This window comes from Sturnira hondurensis, unplaced genomic scaffold (assembly GCF_014824575.4).
Source record: "Sturnira hondurensis isolate 20B ecotype Veracruz unplaced genomic scaffold, ASM1482457v3 Scaffold0020579, whole genome shotgun sequence".
Taxonomy (NCBI): Eukaryota; Metazoa; Chordata; class Mammalia; order Chiroptera; family Phyllostomidae; genus Sturnira; species Sturnira hondurensis.
This window is the reverse complement of record NW_028093210.1, coordinates 3,669,968-3,692,484: the sequence shown is the minus strand read 5'-3', so window position 1 is coordinate 3,692,484 and position 22,517 is coordinate 3,669,968. Positions and strand designations below refer to the sequence as shown.

At 42.2% G+C, this 22,517-nt stretch overlaps 1 protein-coding gene across 13 annotated transcripts in view; it reads left to right on the top strand.

Annotated features, from left to right (window-relative positions):
- Positions 1 to 22,517, top strand: part of ANKS3 (ankyrin repeat and sterile alpha motif domain containing 3) — a 32,179-nt gene that overhangs the window by 6,218 nt on the left and 3,444 nt on the right. For 11 of the 13 annotated variants that reach the window (XM_037029817.1, XM_037029815.1, XM_037029816.1 and 8 more), the window contains 6 exons: positions 31 to 112; positions 6,953 to 7,088; positions 12,625 to 12,783; positions 15,818 to 15,955; positions 16,507 to 16,616; positions 17,995 to 18,171. In XM_037029817.1, the coding sequence (XP_036885712.1) occupies positions 31 to 112; positions 6,953 to 7,088; positions 12,625 to 12,783; positions 15,818 to 15,955; positions 16,507 to 16,616; positions 17,995 to 18,171 (802 nt within the window). The remainder of the gene's footprint in view (positions 1 to 30; positions 113 to 6,952; positions 7,089 to 12,624; positions 12,784 to 15,817; positions 15,956 to 16,506; positions 16,617 to 17,994; positions 18,172 to 22,517) is intronic. The other 2 variants (XM_037029819.1, XM_037029820.1) reach the window with 2 other exon arrangements.

The following is a 22,517-nucleotide window of genomic DNA, read 5'->3' as shown; positions in this document are numbered from 1 at the left end:
TCCTTAGAATTATTGGACTCTGTCTTGCAGGGAACCGATATATGGATTCACTCCTTTGATGGAAGCAGCTGCGGCTGGCCATGAAATAATTGTGCAGTATTTTCTAAATCATGTAAGTGACCCTCTTTATTAGCTTATAATGTAGTCACAACAAGTGATAAATCATGTCACTGAAGTATAAACTACACAGAAATATCTGCTCTTCATCTAGTTATTCAACATATTTTCATTGAGTATCTATTGATGCCAAGTGTTAAGTGACACTTAGGCATGAGGAATACAGTGGTGAGTAAAAACAGACACTATTTCTATGAGAATTTTGAAAAGACTCATTTGAAAAGTATGGAAAGTATATTTTTAAAACATCCTGTTACTTTAAAAAGTTATATAGAAGAAGAAGGCAAAGATCTTCAGCCCTTTTCAACCACTCCCTGCTCCTCCACACGATGCCTACTTAGTTTTGGAAAGAGATGCTCCAGGACTTTTGTTTCTGCTTAGAAACGTGTATCTTTAGACACCTGTACATGTAGTGCTTTTTGTCTTGGACAAAGTGGGGTGGTGCTGTACATTTGGTCTGCAGCTTTAAAAAACCACTTGATATGCCTTAGACATCTTATCCTTTTATAGAATTCCATGCATACTCTGCCATAGTTAATTTATAATCAATTCCTTATTAGTAGAAATGTAGGTTTCCAACATCTTACAATTATAACCAGTGCTCTGGGCAGTATCTTTATTTGTACAGCTTTACCGTGCATGCAGTTATTTCTGTGTACTCTGTTTCTACAAGAGGGATTGCTTGTGCTCATGTTTTAAATTTAATAGGTCCTAATAAAAAGATAATTAAAAGATGGGCAAAGGATTCGAATAGACATTTTGCCAAAGAAATTATACAGATGGCCAATACGCACATGAAAACATGCTTGACATCATTAGTCATCAGGGAAATGCAAATCAAAACTACTAGGATGTCTGATAAAGAGATGAACAAGAGCAAGGGTTGGTGAGGATGTGGAGAAATTGGAAAACTCGTATACTGTTGATGGGAATGTGAATGATGCAGCCTCTTTGGAAAACAATCTAGCTGCTACTCAAACATTGAAACACAGAGTTACTGTGTGACCCAGCAATTCCACTCCCAAGAGAACTGAAAACATGCTTAGGCAAAACTTGAACACCAATGTCCATAGCAATGTTATTGATAATGCCCACCAACCAAAAAGTGGATAAATGTGTTATATTTATCAGGCATAAAAAGGATGCTGCAGGGATAACATTGAAAATGTTACGCTAAGTAAAAGATGCAAAGGACCACGTATTGTATGATTCCTTTTATATGAACGTCCAGGATAAGCAAATCTACAGATACAGAAATAGATTAGTGGTTGCCTCAGGCTGGAGAGGATGGGAAGATGGTAGGGAGGGCAGTGGTTAAGGGGTACAGGATTTCTGTTTAGGGTGATGAAGATGTCCTGAAATTGATTGTGGCGATGGTTGCACATTGTCGAATAGTACACTGTAAGTGAGTGAATTGCAGAGTATGTGATTATATTTTAATAAAGTTGTTTTAAAAAATCCAGTAGGGGAAATGTTTAGTTTATATTTAAAGTCCTAACAAAGCTGTTCTGTTGTCCTTCCCACAGTAGTGTACACAGGTGCTCACTTCTTATGTCGTTACCGGCCTTGCAGATGGAAGGTTACCCATCTTAAGTCTCTTCCAATCTGTTGGGAGAGAAGTGGCATCTGGATTTGGTTTGAACTTACTAATGAGATTGAACATTTTAGAATATATTATCCATTTATGATTCTTTGATGAATTGTCTCTTTATGTTTTGGCACAACTTTCTATTAAATAGGGGGGTTTTTTTGTTACTTATTGGTAGGAACTTTAGAATAATAAAATGTTAACGTATCTCTTTTTAAAAAAGAATCTGGGGACAATACATTTACATGGTAAAAATACAGATGAGAAAGAAGATACCATATTTTTAGGACTATAAGACACACTGGACCATAAGACGCACCTAGGTTTTAGAGGAGGGAAATAGGAAAAAAATTTTGAAGCAAAAAATGTGGTAAAATATGTAATAACATAAATAACATAGTGCTGCTCCTCCCCCCCCCCACAGTGAGCCAGGTAAGCTACATTCAGACTATAAGACGCACCCCTATTTCCTCCCAAATTTGGGGCGTGTGTCTTATAGTCTGAAAAATATGGTATATATGGAGCCTGCCTCTGGCTTTTGCTTCATTCTCTTGGTCACTCTCCTAGCGCTGCTCCCCAAGTTGCTTTTTTCTTAAACTTAACTGTCTGTCCTGGAGATTGTTTTATATCAGCATATAAAGCTCTTGTTTCTTGTGTGTGTGAGAGGGGCATAGTACTCCCTTGTAGGACTGAATTAGAGTTTCTATCAAGTGGTCTACAGAGTTAGACCCTTGCCAACCGTTCACTATTATGCACAGTGCCGTGGAGAATATGTGTGCATGTATGTCTCTGCACACCTTCACGGCCCCTTCTGTCCCATTCAGTACTAAAGGTAGAAGGGTGAAGTGAAAGTACAGTCCTAATGTGGATGTTGCCAAATTGCCATTTGAAGAGCAAGTTGTACCAACTGACACCCACCACAGAAGCAAGAATTATGAGCCTTACATTATGAAGTACTCTAAACATATTAAAAAACACAGAAGCTGCCCTGGCTGATATGGCTCAGTGGATTGAGGGAGGGCCTGTAAACCAGAGGATCCCGGTTCAATTCCCAGTCAGGGCACATGCCTGGGTTGCAGGCCAGTTTCCGGTGGGGGACCCATGAGAGGCAACTATACATTGATGTTCTCTCCCTCTTTCCTTCTCTTCTCCTCTAAAGATAAATAAATAAAATCTTTAAAAACAAAACACAGAAGCTAATACAACTAACCCATATGATCCAGAAGTCACCACTATCCAGATGCTGGGCTGTACCTCTCCTATCTCTGATTTTGGTGCTTTCGCCACATACTGTGTGTCCTTAAGCAGTGCATAGACTTGTTTTATGTATTTTAAAGGTTTGTATAAATAATGTACCAGACTGTATGTGTCATTCAACAGTGTTGGTAAATGCAGATGTCATTCACTCACTTTAACAGCTCCGTGCTTACTGAATATATGAATATATTATATTTACCCTTTTTAGTGGACATTTAAGTTGTATTCACTTTGCTATTTCTAACAGTGCTGCAACTCACACTTTCTGCCTGTCTGAAGCACGTGTGAAGGGATTTCTGTAGGAGGTCAGGACATAGTCTTCAGAGTAGAACTTTGGTGGGTAGCATGGGTGCATCTGCACTAGAGAGTGTTAGTTTGCTTTCCTTCATAGTTGTGCCATTTTACACTTTTCTGATAGTATTTTATAGCTCTGGTCTCCCACACCCTCAATAACACTTGCTGCATGGTATCAGATGAGCTGTCTCCTCTTGGTTTTTACTGTTCTAGATTTCTGGTGAGGTTGAGCATCTTTTCGTATATTATTGGCCATTTGGGCTCCCTACAGATAATTATTCTTTGAAGGTAAGTCTACTCACATGGACTAGGATCCTTAAGACATAGTCTAGGGCCAAAAATAGATGAGCAGAAAAAGTACTAAATACAAACAAAAAGCTAAAACAACCAAAAAAGAATAGATGAGTAGGAGCCCAGAACTGCAAGAAGCATAACCTCTACTTCTGAGTTTAGAGTCAGATTTTCTAAAAACATTGTATTTATTTATCTTTAGAGAGAGGGGGGAAGGGAGGGAGAAAGAGAGGGAGAGAAACATTGATGTGTGAGAGAAACATCAATCAGCTGCCTCTTGCACGTCCTCCACTGGGGACCTGGTGTGTAACCCAGTCATGTGCCCTGACAGGGAATCAAACCAGCAACCTTTCAGCTTGCAGGATGAGGCCCAGCCAACTGAGCTACACCTGTCAGGGCTAGAGACTGATTTATTTATTTATTTTTATTTACTTGATTTTAAATAAGGTAGAACTGGACATTGTAAGAGACAATGATTTATGTAGTACTTTAAGTGGAAAACATATTGGTGAGTCAGAGACTTCAGATCCTTTATCTACCATGCATATTACACCCCCATTTGCTGCTCTGGGTTCCTTTATTCTTCAGCTGGGCCTGAGATTGTGTGTGGGCAACTTATATTGAAGGAAACAGATTGTATTGGATTTCTTTTGGAAAATTTAAAAAAAATTAAACTTTAACATGATTTCAGACTTAAAGAAGCATCACAAAGTAGTGCAAAGACTTTGCATACTTTTGCTAGATCCCTGGTGTTAACAGTTTATGTCTCTGTATATTTATATGCATAATCTTTTAAAAATCATTTGAAAATAAGTGCTGACATATGCTCTTTTCCCTCTAAATACTTTCATATGTATTTCCTAAAAATAATTTTTTTCATAAGCACATACACTTATCAAACTCAGGAAATTAACAGTTTTTCTGCCAGACCCCTAATAAGTAGTTGAAGGTGTTGGTCAGTTCCCAGCTATTGCTTTCTGGCTGAGGGGGCTGGTGCGCACAGCCCGGACCTTGTGGCTGATGGGCCAGATTGTTCCACTGCTGGGGAGGCTGTCCAGCTTGCCCTTTGTAGCCACTCCTTATTTCTTGGAGATCTCCTCCTGCTAGGTCAAGGTCAGCCAGAGGGATGGACCCACTGGGTCTCTTGACCTGCCCCTCAATAGCCAGGCTTCATTCTTGAAGATGGACAAGTGGATGAGGCAAGGCACCCTGTGCTCTTCACCAGGGAAGGAAAGGGCTCTGGCCGCTGTCCTGGCACCCCATGTCCCTTCCTCCCAGGGGGGCCAGGCTCCCACAGCTCCCTCTGGGCCGAATGATCAGGGTGTGTTTGGGCCTCTCTCAGCGGGCAGCTGAATGTCGATCCAGTGGCCCTGAACCTGATGAGTGCGCCCACTGTCACACTGGTCCTAGTCTCTAAACTGACCCCAATGACTTTTGATCATGGAATTTTCTAGTACTATATTATATAGATTATAAAATAGGAAGAAAAATTAAAGAACATTTAAAAGGTAAATAGAAATTCAATATTCTCTCCTCACCTCATGGACCTTCTTGTTCTTGGTTCTCTTTTCTTCCTCATTTCTTGCTAAGGAATAGTGTTGCTTTAGTACAACTTGAAGTTAAAATCTTTCAGGCTTAAAAATAGATATTAGTTAAAACCTTACAGTGAAGACGGTATTGTTTGTTATGGGTGAAACCTTTGGATTTCTTCTATCAAACTCAAACCAGAAATTATCTTTTTTTCCACCAGTTATATTGAGATAATTGACATATATCACTCTGTGAGTTGATTTGACTTATATGTATCATGAAATGAATACAACAATAACTTTATTATTGTATTTCATATAGATAATATATATACAGGGTAGGACAAAAGTAGATTTAGTTGTTTGTGTGGAAAATAATATAATAATTAATAAACAATAATATTAGGACAAACTCCGTTTTGCGTACTTGATGCGGACCACAGCTCGTGGGGTCCACCACATTGTGGATTGGACACAACAAATTCACACCGACTACCAAGTCCCGTGGAGAAAAAGGGATGGCGCAGCTTCTCTCTCAAGAGGCGAAAGGCCTCAGCCCTTGCCTTTGACAGGCTTTTACTGCTTTTCTGGGCACATTACATGATGGTCCTCATTGACAATGCACAGGTTTACTTTAAGTGGTTACGTTTTACAGAAAACAAAGGAGAGGATACCGCTAATCACATCACAGAAGAAGAATATTTGCAAATCAAAGGGAAAAGTGGATGAGTGGTTACACTCATCCTGGAAGGTTTAGCACAGACTTTGGTAACAGTAAGCTCTTGTGCCTCAATTCAGGGTGAGGGACTTTTAGCAAGTCTCATAGCAGTCTAGGTACAATGCAGGCCCGATTCCCCATGGGAGAACCTATCTGTGGATGTGGGTCCTATGCATCTCCGAGTGGGAGCTGGGCCCACGCCACACAGAATGTTCTCCTATACATACTCCCAACTGTAAAACTACTTTTGCCCTATCCTGTATGTATTTTTTTCCCTGGTGATGGGGATTCTTAGGATATACTCTCTTAACAACTCTTATACATCATACAGTAGTGTTAACTATAGTTTAACACTATATCCCTAGCATTTATTTTACATTCCTAGCATTTATTTATCTTTTAATTGAAAAACGTGCCTTTTGACAGTAACATAGTGGACTCTCCACCTGAGCGTTTATGTTATTGCTAGGTCTTCGTTATTGTGAATATGTTGTGCTAAATAAACATCTTTGTGTGTAAAACCTTTCTCCGTATTTGGGGTTTTTTCCTTAAGATCAAGTTGCAGAAGCAGAATTACTGTACTGAAGACTATAAGTACTTTTTAGGGCTTAGGATAAAAGTTACCAAAGTCTGTTTCAGAAGGGTGGCACTCTTATCCTGACTATTTTTTTTAAAGACTGCTTCTCTAGCAAATCTGTTGTCTCAGTTTTCTGTGTGAAGAGAATGAAGCAAGGTCGATGCACAACTGGGTGCCAAGGGTGTAGGTGGGTTCTCAATGCACAGCAGCCTGAGGTATCCTCCTCACCTGGAGCAGCCCCTGACTGCCTCTTTCCTTTAAGTATCTGCCTGCCCAGAGCAGCTGAAAGCCAAAGCAGTGAATTTGGAGAGCTGCCTCAGCTATGAGATGGCTGGATTACTGCCGTGTATGATGAGCCAACAAGCACCTCCCCACACCCCCAGTTTTAGCATTGACAATGAGAGACCACACAGACCTTTGCCTTTTCTCCCAAAGTTGTGATGTTTTAGAGAACCTTGGGTATAGACCTTTCCAAGGTGGTGATAAGCCATTGCACCTCTTGTCCTGGGTCCATAGCCCCCGAAGTGAGGGTGCTTTGCAGGGGAGGTTCTTAATTCTTGTTCTTTTACTAACTTTCACAGGGAGTCCAAGTGGACACGAGAGACCACAGTGGAGCCACAGCCCGAATGCTGGCCAAGCAGTATGGACACATGAAGATAGTGGGGTTGATAGATGCTCACTCACTTTCTTTGCCCAAGAGCCTCTATCGGAGCCCAGGTACCCATCTGTGGCTTCACCCTCTGCTGGAATCCCGCCCCTCATTCTCACCTGCTTTGATCAATTTGGCTCCTGCAGCCTTGCCAAACCTGTATCTCCCCTGGGGAATCCATTATGCATCAAGGTTGAGGCCTGCTTGTCTATTGGGAGAGGACAAGTTAGTTAGGCTGTAGAGTGGCACCTGCCAGGCTGAATTTGGGTACACCAGGTGTGGGTATGTGTTGCCCACCCAGAAATAAGGTATGCACAGCCTCATTAAGGGGCTGGCTTCTGGTTTTGTTTTGTTTTGTTAGCTTCTGGTTTTTGTTTCTTGACTTTTATGGTGTTTGTTGCCATGCAGAATGTTTTAATTTTATATAGTAAATTCATCAATCTTTTTTATTTCCTTTGGATTTTGGGTCACAAAAAATCTTTCCCTGTGCCCAGGTTGTATGAGAATTCACCTATTCCCCTGGCTGGGTGGCTCTTTTGGTTGGAGAGTTATCCCATACACCAAAAGTTTGTGGGTTCGATCCCTGGTCAGGCAACTGATTGATGTTTCTTTCTCTTTCTCTCTAAAACCAATTTAAAAAAACATATCCTCGGGTGAAGATTAAAACAATTTTTTAAATTAAAAAAAATTAAGAATTCACCCATGTTTTCTTATAGTACTGGCATGGTTTCATTTTCTTCATTGAGATCTCTGACCCATTTACACTTTATTTTCATGTATGGTATAAGGTAGTTTTTGTTTTTTTTCGAATGGCTCTCCAGTTGTCCTAGCATATTTATTTAAAAGTCTAGCTTTGACCTAGTGATCTGAGAAGTGTCTTTGTGTCCTAGTGTCTTTGTCACACAAAATTTCCATTTTTGCTGTGGACTGTTTATTCTGTTCTTGGTCTGTCTCTTCACACACCAGAGCCACACAGCTTTAATTATAGAGGCTTTTTGTAATATGTTTTACAATCTAGTAGGGCTGGTCTCCCTTGTAGCTTTCCTTTTTCAGTGTTTTCCTAGTGATAGCTTTTTGTGTGTGAAATTGAACATCAACTATAGTTCCTTAAAAACAGTGTGCTGATGCTGAGAGTGTGGCAAACTTATGAATTAACTACCCCTCTATGTTGTTGAGTCATTCCAGCTAACAAAAGGAGTGTGCTTTCGTTCAACTATATTTTTGTGTCTTACAGGAGAGTTTGAAATTTTTTTCTAATATTTGTTTTGCATATAACCTAAGTGTATTTCTAAGTGTTTGATTTTCTTTGTTGCTGTTATAAATGGGGTTTCATTACCATCATATCCTCTAACTGCTTATTGTCTGTGAATATGAAAGCTATTGATATCTATATACCAATTTTTAAAAATATTTTTTAATTTATTTTTAGGGGGGAAGGGAGGGAGAAAGAGAGGGAGAGAAACATCGATTGGTTGTCTCTCATATGCACTCTGATCAGGACCAAACCTGCCACCCAGGCGTGTGCCCTGACTGGGAACTGAACCACGACTTTTTTGCTTTGCAGGACGATGCCCAACCAGTAGAGCCACACCAGTCAGGGCATGTATACCAATTTTATATTCTGCTGCCTCACTCAGTTCTTTCATTGTTTGAGTTAGTTTTATTTATTGATTCTCTAGGGTTTTCCAGAGAATACTCCCATATAATCTGCAAATTGAGTTAGATTTACAACTTCTTTCTGATTTTTATTCCTCTGATCTTTAGTTTCATTGACTAGTACTTCTAGTACAGTGTTGAATATAGTGGAGACAGTGGACATTCACTGGGTCCTGACCTCAGTGGAAATGCCACATTAAGTAAGATACTGACTTAAGAGTGAGGTGCACATAGATTTTATGATGTTAAGAAAGTATCTGTTGCCTTGGCCGGGTAGCTCAGTTGGTTAGAGCATCATCCCAGTTACGGGTTCGATGCTGAGTTAGGGCACATACAACAATCAACCAATGAATGCATCAGTGGGTGGTACAGCAAATTAATGATTTTCTGTTTCTTTCTCTTCCTTCCTCTCTCTCTAACATCAATGAGAAAATAATAAGAAAGTATCATTTCCTATATTCTTGAGTGTTTTCTACAGTAATAAATGTTGACTTTCATCAAAGCCTTTTTCAACATCTATGGAAATGTTTCTGAATTTTCTCTTTAGATTTATTAACACATATTAACGAATTTTCTAATATGACCAACTTTATACCTTCTCACTTGGTGCATAAATCTCACTTGGTGTATTATTTTCCTAATGTGGTGTTTGATTCTGTTTGCTAATGTTTTATTTAGTGTTTTATATAGCCATTCATTTGTAATTAATATTGGTCTGTGATTTTCTTCTGTCTTTGTCAGGCATAGGTATCGATATTATAGTTGCTTCATAAAAGAATCTGGAAGCTTCCCTTCCTTTTTTGTGCTCTAGAATAATTTTTGCAGCATTGGAGCCCTGTGGCCTTTGAAGATGTGGTAGGATTCTCCTGCTGAATCATCTGGGCCTGGGCCTTTTTTGGGGGTGGTTCCTTGATGGCTTTTTTTGTTTCTTCTATAGAAATTGGTATGCTTAAGCTTTCTGATTTCACTGGTGTCAGTTTTGGTAAACTGTATTTTTCTAGAAAATCATTTCACCCTGGATTTCAAGTTCGTCTACGTAGAAGTCTAAAAATAGAATTTTTTTTCCTCCTTCTGCTTTTAAAAGTTTCTTCTGTTCCAGTGGTTATTTCAGCGGTTACTTCTTTCTCTATCTAATTTGTTCTTTCCTGGTTTTTGTAATTTTCTTCAACACTTCTGGTTCAGTTTGCATTTCATATCTGTTATTTGGGCACTGGGTAATATAGTTTTCATTTTTAAATTTTGACTCTTTTTTCTATTTTTTCCCTAAGTTCAGTCAGTTTTCTCACCATTCTACGTGACTGTCTGTGTCTTTTTGTCCTCAGTTTTGGATTTCTGATTCAGGGTGCTTTCTCCTGTCCTCAGGTGCTGTTGAAGGATTCGGAGTTCAGTGTTTTGTCACAGTTTTTCCAGCTTCCCCATTAGTTGAGTTTTGGAGAAAGGGAATGTTTCACTTGCTGAGCATTTGATTCCCATTTCTATGTTTCCCCAGTAGTGTTTGTGTGAAGGTGAAGATCACTGGTGCCCCTGCCTTTCACAGGCAGGGCTTGGTGGTCTGGCTAGTGTGTGAATCCCAGTCCAAGAGCTCCCTCCTCCCCAGTGTCCAGGGACAGCCTCTTTACTAGGTGGCCTTTCTTTCCTCTTTTTTTCTCTTTATCCGCTGATAAAATTTTGTCTTGCTAGATCCTGAACTTCCCCTGCCTGCTTTTTCCCTTTACCACCCCGTTTCCGGAAGGTGTCTCTCCCCAGAAGGACTGCTGCTCCTCTGACTGTCCCCTCGGTGCCATGTGCGTTCCTAAGTTACTTCTTTGTGATGGTGCTCTGCTCCACCAGGAGTTTTTACAGTATTTTTGCCCACAGAGTGGACTTCATCTTTTTGGGAATGACATTGGCACTTCTTTCCCTTGTCTGTTCTCTGAGTGGTTTTTCCTAGACCTGCTTCATTCCCCACAGAGAATAGAGGTGAGCGAGTTGGATATTTCTTTGCTGGAGAGGGACATTTGTCTGCTCCTCACAGGGACAGGATCTTTGAAGTTTGCAGTGCTCTCTGTGGTCTAGGTTGTGTTGAAGGTGTGGGATTTGTGAGACTCTCTCTGCGTTCCCGCTGCTTGGTGCATACTTGAGAGAACATGTTAGAAAGTTCAGATTCCTGGAGTGCTGCCTTTTCCTTGGTTCCTTCCCCCTTGTCCCTTTAATTTTTATGACTACATCTTCTGCTTGGACAGGACCCCGGTCTCCTCCTGGTGACGTAGATCCTGGAGCAGATGGGAGTGAGCTGAATAGGGAAAAGAGGGAATAGTGGTCCACTTGAGTCACTGGCCCGCATTTGGAACCTGCGTCAGTAACTGCCTGACTTGCTGGGCAGTTGCTAAGAGTTGAGCTCTCAATTCACATGTGAGTGAGCCTGCTCCCTTTCCAGGGTCTGGTTTTGCTCAGCTCCCTTTCTGGCCTCAGGACTGCTTTGTAATAAATACTAGCTCCTATGGTGTGCAGTGGTAAGGGGGGACTTTTCCATGTCTCTGCCCCACTTTACCAACTCCAGAATGAGATTGTGTCAGATAAGAGAGCCTGATACAAATGTATCCATGAATTTTGCCTTCAGGGTATGACAAAATATAGGAAACTGTGAAAAGCAGTAAAACAGTAATGGCTGTGGGGTATGCTGAGCATTTAAGCTCAAATGGGTGGTGATTTGAAGTGCTTCCTAAACATTGCACAGAGGCCTCGTGTGGTACTTGTTTGTTTCCCAGGTCAAGAGTATAAACGCGCTAAGTCATGGTGATGCTGCCGTATGTTGATGAATGGATTTTGTCTCTTCAAGTCAGAACAAAATTTATTTCCAATTGTAAACATAATGCATACTTGTTATTAAAAAATTCTTCAAACCCAGAAAATTAGGAGAATAAGAAATAAGAATTTAACCCTGGCTGTTGTGGCTCAGTGGATTGAGTGCTGGCCTGTGAACCAAAGGGTCACAGGTACAATTCTCAGTCAGGGCACGTGCCTGGGTTGTGGACCAGGTCCCCAGTAGGGGGCGCATGAGAAGCAATAGCACATTGAAGTGTCTCTCTCTCTCTTTCTCTCTCTCTTCCCCTCTCTGTAAAAAATAAATCAATTCCTAAAAAAAGAAAAAGGAAGAAAAAGAAGTAGCCTTGGTTGGTGTAGCTCAGTGGATTGAATGCAGGCTGCAAACCAAAGGGTCACCTATTCAATACCCTGTCAGCGCACATGCCTGGGTTGTGGGCCAGGTCCTCAGTGGGGCCCATGTGAGGGCAACCACACATTGATGTTTCTTTCTCTCTTTCTCCCTCCCTTCCCCTCTCTAAAAATAAAAAAAATAAACTCATTTTAAAAAGAAGAATTTAGATTCCCCCATTATGACAGAATTTTTCAGTTAGCTCATACTTAATAAGCTTACTGTTCCCCCAGATGTACCCATAGCCCAGGGGTGTCAAACTCATTTTCACTGGGGACCACATCAGCCTCACAGTTGCCTTCAAAGGGCTGAATGTACTTTTAGGACTATGTAAAAGTAACTACTCCTTAACTAGGGGCAAGGAGCTCCGTGCTGCCACCAGGTAGAAACAAAGTGCTGGGCTGGATAAAACAAGGTGGAGGGCCGGATGCAGCCACGGCCTTGTGTTTGCCACCTGTGCCATAGCCTGTCTGAGCAGTGGACTGGCCCATTATGGCATCTTTTTTAAAAGTTCTATTTTAAAAAATTAAAAATATATATTTTTCAATTATAGTTGACATTCAGTATTCTACTCTACCATTTTGACTGGAAATCCTATTATGGCATTTTCTTACAAGTGAAGTTTTAGGAAACATATTTTTGTTCTTAATTTAAGAAAACCAATTATGAATGATTTTTCTTCCAGTTTACTATGAGGATTAGTAGACTGGTTTATCACTGGACATATTGTCAACATTTTTGTGTTTGACCCACAGAAAAATATGAAGATCTGAGCTCTTCAGATGAATCCTGCCCTGTTCCTCAGAGACAGAGGCCCTGTCGGAAGAAGGGCCTCAGCATCCATGAGGGGCCTCGGGCCTTGGCCAGGATCACAGCTATTGGACTTGGGGGCAAGACCCAGCCTTCTTGCTATGGTGAGCATTCCACATTTCCTGATGGCTTTTTGATAGTGCTTTCAAGGATTCTATCTGGATGAGAAGAACAACTCTTGGGCTCCTGAAATGTGGGCGCTGGGTAAGAGCAGCAGCTCAAAGACTCAAATGTGATGACAGTGATGGAAATACATTAGGTGTGGCTGGATCTTGGATTTGCATTCATCCTTTGATTTGTCTTTCATTGGTTAAAGTTATAAATAAGAGCAACAGAAATGCAGCTAGGTTCAGATTTCATTCATCACACAGTGAGTTAGCTAGTGCAGGAACAGTGTGACCTTTGAGCCCTACTTCCTGTTTCTGGCCATAGCACCTAAGCATGATACTTAATACATTTTTCAGCTTGAGATAGATATGCCTCTGGGCCAGGCCAAGGAAGGACTGCACTCTTGCTGTTTTCTCCAGATGATGAGTTTGATGCTCAGATCCTTCTGAGAATTGTGGCATGGTACTCTTGTGTGGGCTAGGATCTTAGGCCCCAGCTTTCCAGATCTTCTGAGTTTATTCTCAAATTGTCAGCTCCTGAATGTTGAATATAGTGTTCTGGGGGAGCGAGGGAGGCACCAGTAGTCCTTGGGGCAAGTTGTCCTTTTTTATTTATCTTCACCAGAGGCTATGTTTATTGACCTTAGAGAGAGAGAGAGAGGAAGGGCAGGGGAGGGGGGAAATATCGATGTGAGAGGGAAACGTTGATTGGTTGCCTCCTGTACTCACCCCAACCAGGGATCAAACCCACAACTTAGCAGCTTTGCGTAATACTGTGCCCTAACTAGGAATTGAACCCGCTACCTTTTGGTATATGGGATGATGCTCCAGCCAACTGAGCCACCTGGGCAGGGCGCAGGTTGGGTTTATGCTCACGCTCTTGCTCTGAACTGACCAAGTGATAAGACTTGCACACAAGTTACGTCATCCTTTAATGTCTGTCACCCAGGAGTGGCCAGGCCAAGGTGCTGGTCTAGCAGGCTGGGTAGATAGGCCCCTTTCATGAACAAACATTCCTCTGAAACCTGGGTTTGGAAGAAACCAACTTTCCTTAGTCAGAAGAGATCATATCTCAGTCAAGAGTGTCAGTAACTTGATTTCCTTCTAAGAACCTTGGAAGGAATCCTGGGTTGGGAATCTGAGGCCCAGCGTCTGTTGTCCTTGGTGGGGTGGGCTGACTGAGCCACTGGGGAAGCTGGCCCTCATGCAGCAGTTGTCAAGCTCCTGCTGTAGGGTGAGAGTGTGGATCATCCTTCCTGTTCTAATGTGCTTATGAGCACGGGGCTCTGGGATCTTTGGCTGAGTTGTCTTAGTTTTGAGTGGCAGGCTATTTTTTTTTCTGAGGAATCCATACTACCTGTCCCACCCTGAGATATGGTTGGGGAATAGGACTTACCCTGGATGCAGAGTGCAGTTCATCTGTGTAGCCATCAACAAATCTTTTTTTAAAATGGAATTCTTTCAATTTACCAAATAATCCATGGCTGTAGCTCATTTGTACACATTTTTTTATATACCCACAGAGAAGGCTGGAAGAATATTTACCAAAATAATGATATAGTTGACTCTTGGTTGTGGCATTTCAGGAGAATTTTGTTTTCTCTTATACCTTGTGATATTTAAATTTTCTACAGGTCTACATGTTCTTCGCCAACAATTGCAAAAAACATTTATGAGTGGTAAATATGCAGGTTGTAAAAAGCCTCGATAACTACAGAAGGCTATAAAGAAGAAAATAAGTTAGTCATGGCTCTATCAGCCAGTCTGTTTTATGCAAATCAATGTACTTTCTGTAAGGAAGGGGCAGGGGAATTGGAATGGAACTCTCTCTGGTTTGTGTTCTGCGTCTTCTCTTTGTTTTCCTGCAGGCAGATACTTTCAAAGGTTGTGTAAGCTGGTATTATTATAGTTAATTTTTAGCCCAGGGCCTCCAACCTTCCTGCTCAGCCAGATCTCCTTTCACGTGGAGTTGACTGACCTGAAGAGGAAACCCTTAAATGCCCGTGTTGAAAACTCACAGGGAACGTAAAGGCCGGTTTGTGAGATTAGATACTTCCAGCTAAAAGGGACACCTAGTAGTGGTGTAGTTTTTCTGGAGCTTGGGAGATCAAAAACTCAGCTTACCATTTTCTACTCTTTTTTTTTTTTTTTAAGATTTTTATTTATTTATTTGTTTGTTTGTTTGTTTGTTGTTAGAGGGGAAGGGAGGGAGAAAGAGAAACATCAATGTGTGGTTGCCTCTCATGCACCCCCCAACTGGGGACCCAACCCACAACCTAGGCATGTGCCCTGACTGGGAATTGAACCAGCAACCCTTTGGTTCACAGGCCAGCACTCAATTCACTGAGCCACACCAGCCAGGGCTACTCTTTGCATTTATGCTCTCTTTTTTGGAAAAGAGAATGTGGTGTGGGAGAGGACACCAGGTTTGACCAGTGCTTTGACTCCACCGTGCACTTGCTGTGGGACACAGGATTGGTCTCTTCACCCCTCAGAGCTTGTCTCCTCACCTACAAACTACATATAACAGTATGTCCAGGTTACTGTGGTGACTGGATGAGATGATGGCCAGGAAGATACAGACTTCCTCCTGGCCTGCCTAAATCCTGGGTCTTTTTTCACACCAAGGTTCCTCCGAGGAGGTGGTCACGTTTGGAAGGAGGAATTTGTCTTGCCTTTTTTTTTTTTTAATTTAATTCTTGTTCAAGTATAGTTTTCTGTCTTGTATTCCCAGCCCTGCACCCCACCCCCAGGTCTTCCCTTTTTTAAAATAAATATTTATTTATTCTCAGAGAGAAGGGAAGAGGGAAAGGGAAGGAAACAGAGAGGGAGAGAAACATTGATGTGAGAGAAACATCAATAGGTTGCTTCTCCCACACACCTGACCAGGGATCTGCCCACAACCCAGGCATGTGCCCCTACCAAGGGTCAAACCAGTGACCTTTCACTTTATGGGATAACGTCCAACCAACTGAGCTGTACTGATCAGGGCTTGTCTTTCCTTTGTATTCTTGTGGATTTATGTTCACAGAGCAGGTGCCTCCACAGGGCTATGTCACCTTCAACAGCAGTGATGAGAACCTCCTGGTAGGGGAGGGTCTCTGCTACAGGGATGTCACCTCCCCCATCAACGATCGGGATGTGGAGAGCAGCAGCAGCAGCAGCCGGGGTACGTGTGCCACCCCACCCCGCTCTACCCTACACCGCCAGGCTGGAGGCTTTGTCGGGTTTAGGATTCCTGTGTGCCCGCCCCCACCCATCCTGCTGGGGCTTGGGTGCCGTGATGCATCTATCCAGTAGAGAATAAGAGAGTGAAAGATGTAGAAGGCACCGCTCTTTTGAGAAGAGTCAAACAATCTGGCATGGGCACAGGGGGGAAGAAGCTTCCAGCATCTCCATGCAGGATCTAGGGGAGGTTTACCTTCTTGATTGGTGAGACCTCAGGGAAGTGTCTTTGTTAGAGTACATGTATCATTCATTCAGCGGTGGTTCACTGAGTGCCCTGTGTGCCAAGCATTGTTCTAAATGCTTGGATTTACCAATGAACAGAACAGACAAAATCCCCGGCCCGTGTGCGTAGGGGGGCGGGGCGCAGGCCAGGCAGTCAGCATGAAACAGGACACAGTAAACCATCTAAGGAGTTGATGAAACAGCTCAGGCTCTGGGGAGGCACTGTGAGTGAGACCTATAGTCAGCTGTCCTTGTCTTCACCGTTGTCAGAAGAGCAGGCCTTTTGTGCCCACCTCGGGGCTGTGCGGAGCAGCAGCAGCAGCGAGGGCCTGGCAAGAGCCCCAGGAGTCAGCAGCGAGGCCTCTTTGGAGAGCAATGAGGTAAAGCTTCTTATTTCTTACCTCTCATCCCCCTCCCCTTTCTTGGTGCCATGGGGGCTGTTAACAGTTCATTTGAGATGAGCAAGTCTCGTAACAAGGACATGCATGACTGTGCTGGCTAGGACATGTAGGGTCCAGGACCACCCTTCAGAGAACCACCTGGGTTTGGGTGACCTCAGTGGTAGCCTCTGCGTGACAGGTGTGGGAGTTTCAAACCTTACCCACTCCGAGGAAAGCGGCTCAGACTGGAGTCGAAGCTGAGTGGCACAGATGGAGGGCACAGAGCAGTTTATATGCAGCCGTGTCAGCTGCGAGACCTTCAGTGTTTGTTTGCTTATTTTTATCCTCACACAAGGACTTTTTAAATTTCTTGTTTTGGAGAGAGAGGAAAGGGGAGAGAGGGAGAAAGAAAAACACTGATTAGTTGCCTCCCATTTGTGCCCCTGACCAGTGATCAAATCTGCAACCCAGACATGTGCCCTGACCAGGGATTGAACCTGCAACCTTTCAGTTTTCAGGATGATGCTCCAACTAACTGAGCCATATTGGCCAGGGCTGTGTTACTTTATTTTTTGAGCAGTTCTTTGTGGATATTTGGGTTTGGGTTTAATCTTTTTGTAAGGGATTTGTCCAAGGTTTCACAACTAATTAGTAACAGAGCTGGGACATAAAACCAGTTTTGGCTGACCCCAAAGCTCATGTACTCTTCTCTACACATTATTATTCCCACCCTCCCCAAACCCATGTCCCCTTTGGTAATCATCAGCTTGTTCTCGGTATCTAGATTTGTTTCCTGTTTTGCTTTTTTGGAATTCATATGTAAGTGAAATCATACAATACGCCTTTCTCTGATTTATTTCACTTAGAGTGATACCCTCTAGGTCTATCCATGTTGTTGCATATAGCAAGATTTCAGTCTTTTTTATTGCTGAATAAGAATACTGTTTCATTGTATATATGTACCATGTCCTCTTTATCCATTTATCTGTTGAACACCTAGGTTGCTTCCAAATATCAGCTATTTACCAGTAATGCTGCAGTCACAATGGGGTGCATCTCTCTTTTCAAATTAGTTTTGTTTTCTTCAGATAAATACTCAGAATGCATAATTGTTAGATCATATGGCAGCGCTGTTTTTCATTTTTTTAGGAATCTCTGTACTATTTTCCATGGTGGCTACACCAATTACCAATTTACAGTCCCCCCAACAGGGCACGAGGGTTCCCTTTGCTCCACATCCTCACCCACACTTGCTGTTAGTTTATTGACGACAGTCATTCTGACAGGTGTGACACAGTACCTCACTGTGGTTTTAATTTGTATTTCTCTGATGATTAGTCTTTCAGTGTTAACTTTAAACACACACCTCTTGCCATAGGATTCAGATAATGCACATAAAAGCTCGGTTCGCAAACAAACAAAAAGTTATATGAAGACCAAGAATCGCCACAGCAACAGTGAAAACCAGTGGCCTCCCAGCACAGGGACTTCTGGGGCAGCCTCTTCTCCAGGATCTATCCCCCCGTCTGAGAAGTTTCCCTATTCAGGACCCCAGGTAAGATCATTTGTGAAACTGATGGTTAGATCATTAGAAAGATTGTGCTTCATGTGATTCATGAGGCTTTATTGTGTATTTATGATGGGCTAGGCATTGTTGAGAGAACATGGTGGTGGCTTTCCCCCAAATGATCTGTAAAGCTTTTTGGGCTGAGAGATTCCTAAGGTTGGAGGTGCCAGTTGCAGGGTTTGTCTGTCCCTTCCCACAGGAGGATCTGTCTCTGCCTTTGGTTACTATACTCGTTTCCATACTTAGCCTTCTTGAGCCTGGGGAGGAAGAAAATTGGACTGATCTCATAGAGCTGCTTTCAGGAATCAGTGACAAGATGGAGGTGAAGCAGAGACAAAGTGGCACATAGTATGCACTTTGTGAAAATTGCTGTTTCTGGCCCTAGCTGGGTAGCTTAGTTGGTTAGAGCATCGTGGCAATACACCAGGTTGCAGACTCCATCCCCAGTCAGGGCACATACCAGAATCAACCAATGAGTGCATAAATAAGTACAGCAAAAATGGATGTTTCTCTCTCTCTCTCTCTCTCTCTGCAATCTAATTGGTAAATAATATTTTTTTAAAGAAATAAGTTGCTGTTTCTGCCTTCCTCATTAAGGGTTACTATAGCTAAGCAATTTCTTAGGGATTACAGGTATGACACAGCAGCCCAACTGTCTAATGTGCATTTATTGAGTTCTCTTGCCTTCTTTGGGCATATATGGTACAAAGATGAAAGACAGAGAGGTGCATACTTGCCATTTATTTGTTCAAGTCACAGTTCTGCTATTTACTAGAAGCCTATGACTTTGCTGGCCTCTCTTTGTAGTCACCTCTCCGCCCCCCCAACCCCCCCCCCCCATCCCTGGAGAGCCTATACTCCCAGGTTCCACAAGCAGCCACACCTCTTGAGCCCTTAAATGCTAGGGTAGCGGTGACAGTCACTGGAGGGGGAAGAGCAGAGCTGGAGTGCTTTCAAAGTTTCAGTCTCAAAGAATTCTCATTACTAGGCCTGTCTGATGGTTCCCTGGTAGACATGCTCATAAGGCTGTATTTGACTTGACTGAGAGCTTGTGTGCTCAACACCAAAAGGCTTCTCCTTGGAGGACGTGTGTCGAAAATAATCACAGGGAAATGTTTTAACTTTGCAGCTATCTGAAGAGTTGGATAACAGTTGGAGTATAAAGATGAACACAAAGCTTAAAAGGAAAAACTGGGGGAGGAAATGTTCATAGGAGCTTTGAAAAGCTCTGACTCATTCCTGGGAGTCTAAGAGGCCACATACATGCCCAGGGCTGTGCGTGTGGTCAGGAAAGACCCGAGAGCACCTCTGATGATCGTGAGGCTTTGAGCAAGCAGGAAGCAAAGGTTAGGACAGAGTCATCCTCTGGCTGGCTGAGTGTTGATGTGCCCGACAAGCAGACAGAGTTATTTGGCAAAGACTGGGAATGGGTGCCAGTGTTTAAAGAAATCTGTGTCAGACCACTAAGCTGAGTAGATACTTCAGTGGCCACAGACCAGAAAGAATACAGACAGTAACCCCTGGAGAGGGGGGAGAATTGGATCTCCAGAGTTGCTGCATTAAAATGTCCAGTTTTCAACAACAACAAAAATGATAGAGAATAAGAAAATGTGGCTCATAGATTGTAGGAAAAGGCAGTAATAGTAGAAGCTATCCCTGAGGAAGCCTAGGGAGTGGGCTTATTAGACAAAGACTTCTTTTCAATTTATAAAATGTATTTATTGAATGTATTAGGATGACATTGGTTAATAAAGTTATGTAGGTTTCAGGTGTACGATTTTATAATACATCATCTCTATTGACCGTATAGTGTGTTTACCACCTTGTCATAGACAAAGACTTTAAACAAGCTTTTAAAAATATGTTCCAAGAGCTAAAGGAAACCACATCTAAATAGAGAACATCGAGAAAGCGATAGAAATAAAATGAACCAAACAGAAATTCTGGAGTTGAAAAGTTTACATAAAAACTAAAATGAAAATTTCACTAGAGGGGCTCAAGAGCACATTTGAGCATGCAGAAGAGTCAGAAAACCTGACAGATCAATTGAAATCATCCAGTTTGAGAATCAGAAAGAAGACTGAAATGAAAAAACAGAAACAGAAACCTGTGCAGCACCATCAAGCATACCAACACGCACATACGGTGCTCCAGAAGAAGAGGGAGCGGAGAGTAGAAAAAATGTCTTTTTTCTTTATTATTATATTTTACTGATTGTGCTATTACAGTTGTCATGATCTTTCTCCCTTTGCCCCTCTCCACTCAGCACTCCCCAATCCCCCAGGCAATCCCCACACCATTGTTCCTGTCCATGTGTCATGCGTATAAATTCTTGACTACTTCACATCCCCATGACCGTCCTGGAACTACCTGTTTGTACTTCTAATATCCTTACCTCGTCACCCGTTCCCCCACACCCCTTGCCCATCTGGCAACCATCAAAACACTCTACATATCCATGATTCTGTCTCTGTTCTTCTTGTTTGTTTAGTTTGTTTTCTAGGTTAAATTGTTGATATGTATTTTGTCATTTTATTGCTCATGGTTTTGATCATCTTTTTCTTAATTCCCTTAACATTTCATATAGCCATGGCTGGTGTGGCTCAGTGGATTGAGTACTGGCCTGTGAACCTAACAGTCGCCAGAGTGATTCCCAGTCAGGGCACATGCCTGGGTTGCAAGCCAGGTCCCCCGTAGGGGGTGCTCAAGAGGCAACCACACAATTTATGTTTCTTTGCCTCTCTTTCTCCCTTCTCCTCTCTCTAAAAATAAATAAATAAAGTTGTTTAAAAAAGTAACATTTCAGCCCTGGCTGGTGTGCCTCAGTGGATTGAATACCAGCCTGTGAACCAAACAGTCGCTGGATTGATTTCCAGTAAAGGGCATGTGCCTGGGTTGCAGGCCAGGTCCCCAGTAGAGGGTGCTCCAGAGGCAACCACATACTGATGTTTTTCTCCTTCTCTCCCTACCTTTTCCTCTCTCTAAAAATAAATCTTTAAAAAAACATTTCATATAAAAATGGTTTGGTGATGATGAACTTTAGTTTTTTCTTGTGTGGGAAGCTCTGTATCTGCCCTTCGATTCTAAATGACAGCTTTGCTGGGTAGAGTAGTCTTTGCTGTAGGTCCCTGTCTTTCATGACTTTGAGTGTTTCTTGCCAATCCCTTCTGGCCTGCAAAGTTTCTTTTGAGAAATCAACTGACAGTCTTGTGGAAACTCCCTTTTAGGCAACTAACTTTTCTCTTGCTACTTTAAGATTCACTCTTTGTCTTTAGCCTTTGGCATTTTCATTATAATGCGTCTTGGAGTGGCCTCTGGGTTCATCTTGCTTTAGCCTCTCTGTGCCTCCTGGACTTGCATGTCTATTTCCTTCACCAAATTAGGGAAGTTGTCTTTCATTATTTCTTCAACTGGCTTCCAAGTTCTCTCTCTCTTTTCCTTCTGGCACTTCTGTGATGTGAATGTTGAGTGTTTTTCCCACCAACTCAGTCCCTGCTGGGTTTTGCAGCCAGAAGTTGTTCCAGTCTTCCCGGCACTGGAACCCTGGGCTGGGGCACCTGGTGTGGGGCTGGAACTCCTCGCTCCTGAGATATCCCTCCCAAATTTTTGTCTATCAGCCTGGGTGTGGTGGGACCAGCCTATTCTTTGTCTTTACCCCTCCTACCACTCAGGATAGATGTGATTTCTTTAATTATATAGTTTTCAGACTTCCATTCAGCTGGATTTCTGATAGTTCTGAGTGATGGTTGTTCTGTATATTGTTGTAATTGTGATGTGATTGTGGGAAGTGGTGAGCCATGTCTGCCTATGCCAGTGTATGTACCAGAAGTCTAGAAAAAAATCTTAAAATTAGCCAAACCTTCCCAAATTTAATTTTAAAAAAAAGATTCCGCACATCCAAAAAGCTAAATGAACTTTAAGTAGTTAAACTCAGATCCACACCTAGACATAACATAATCCAGCTGTCAAAAAAACAAGAGAATCTTGAAGGAAAAAAAAGTGACTCATCACCCACAAAGGAATCTCAGTAAGATTAACAGTTAATTTTCCTATCAGAAACCATGGAGGCCAGAAAGCCATCTGATGACATATTCAAAATAATGAAAGAAAAGTAACTCAACCAAGAATGCTCTATCTAGCAAAAACTGTCTTTCAAAAGTGAAGGAGAAATTAAGACAGTACCAGGTAAACAAAGATGAAATGAATCTGTTATTCGCAGACTTGCTCTACAGGAAATACTAAAGGTGTATTTTAGGCTGAAATGAAAAGACGGTAGTTCCAAAGCACAAACAGATGGAAAGTTCTCTGGACTTCTGCTCTAAGGGCACAGATCA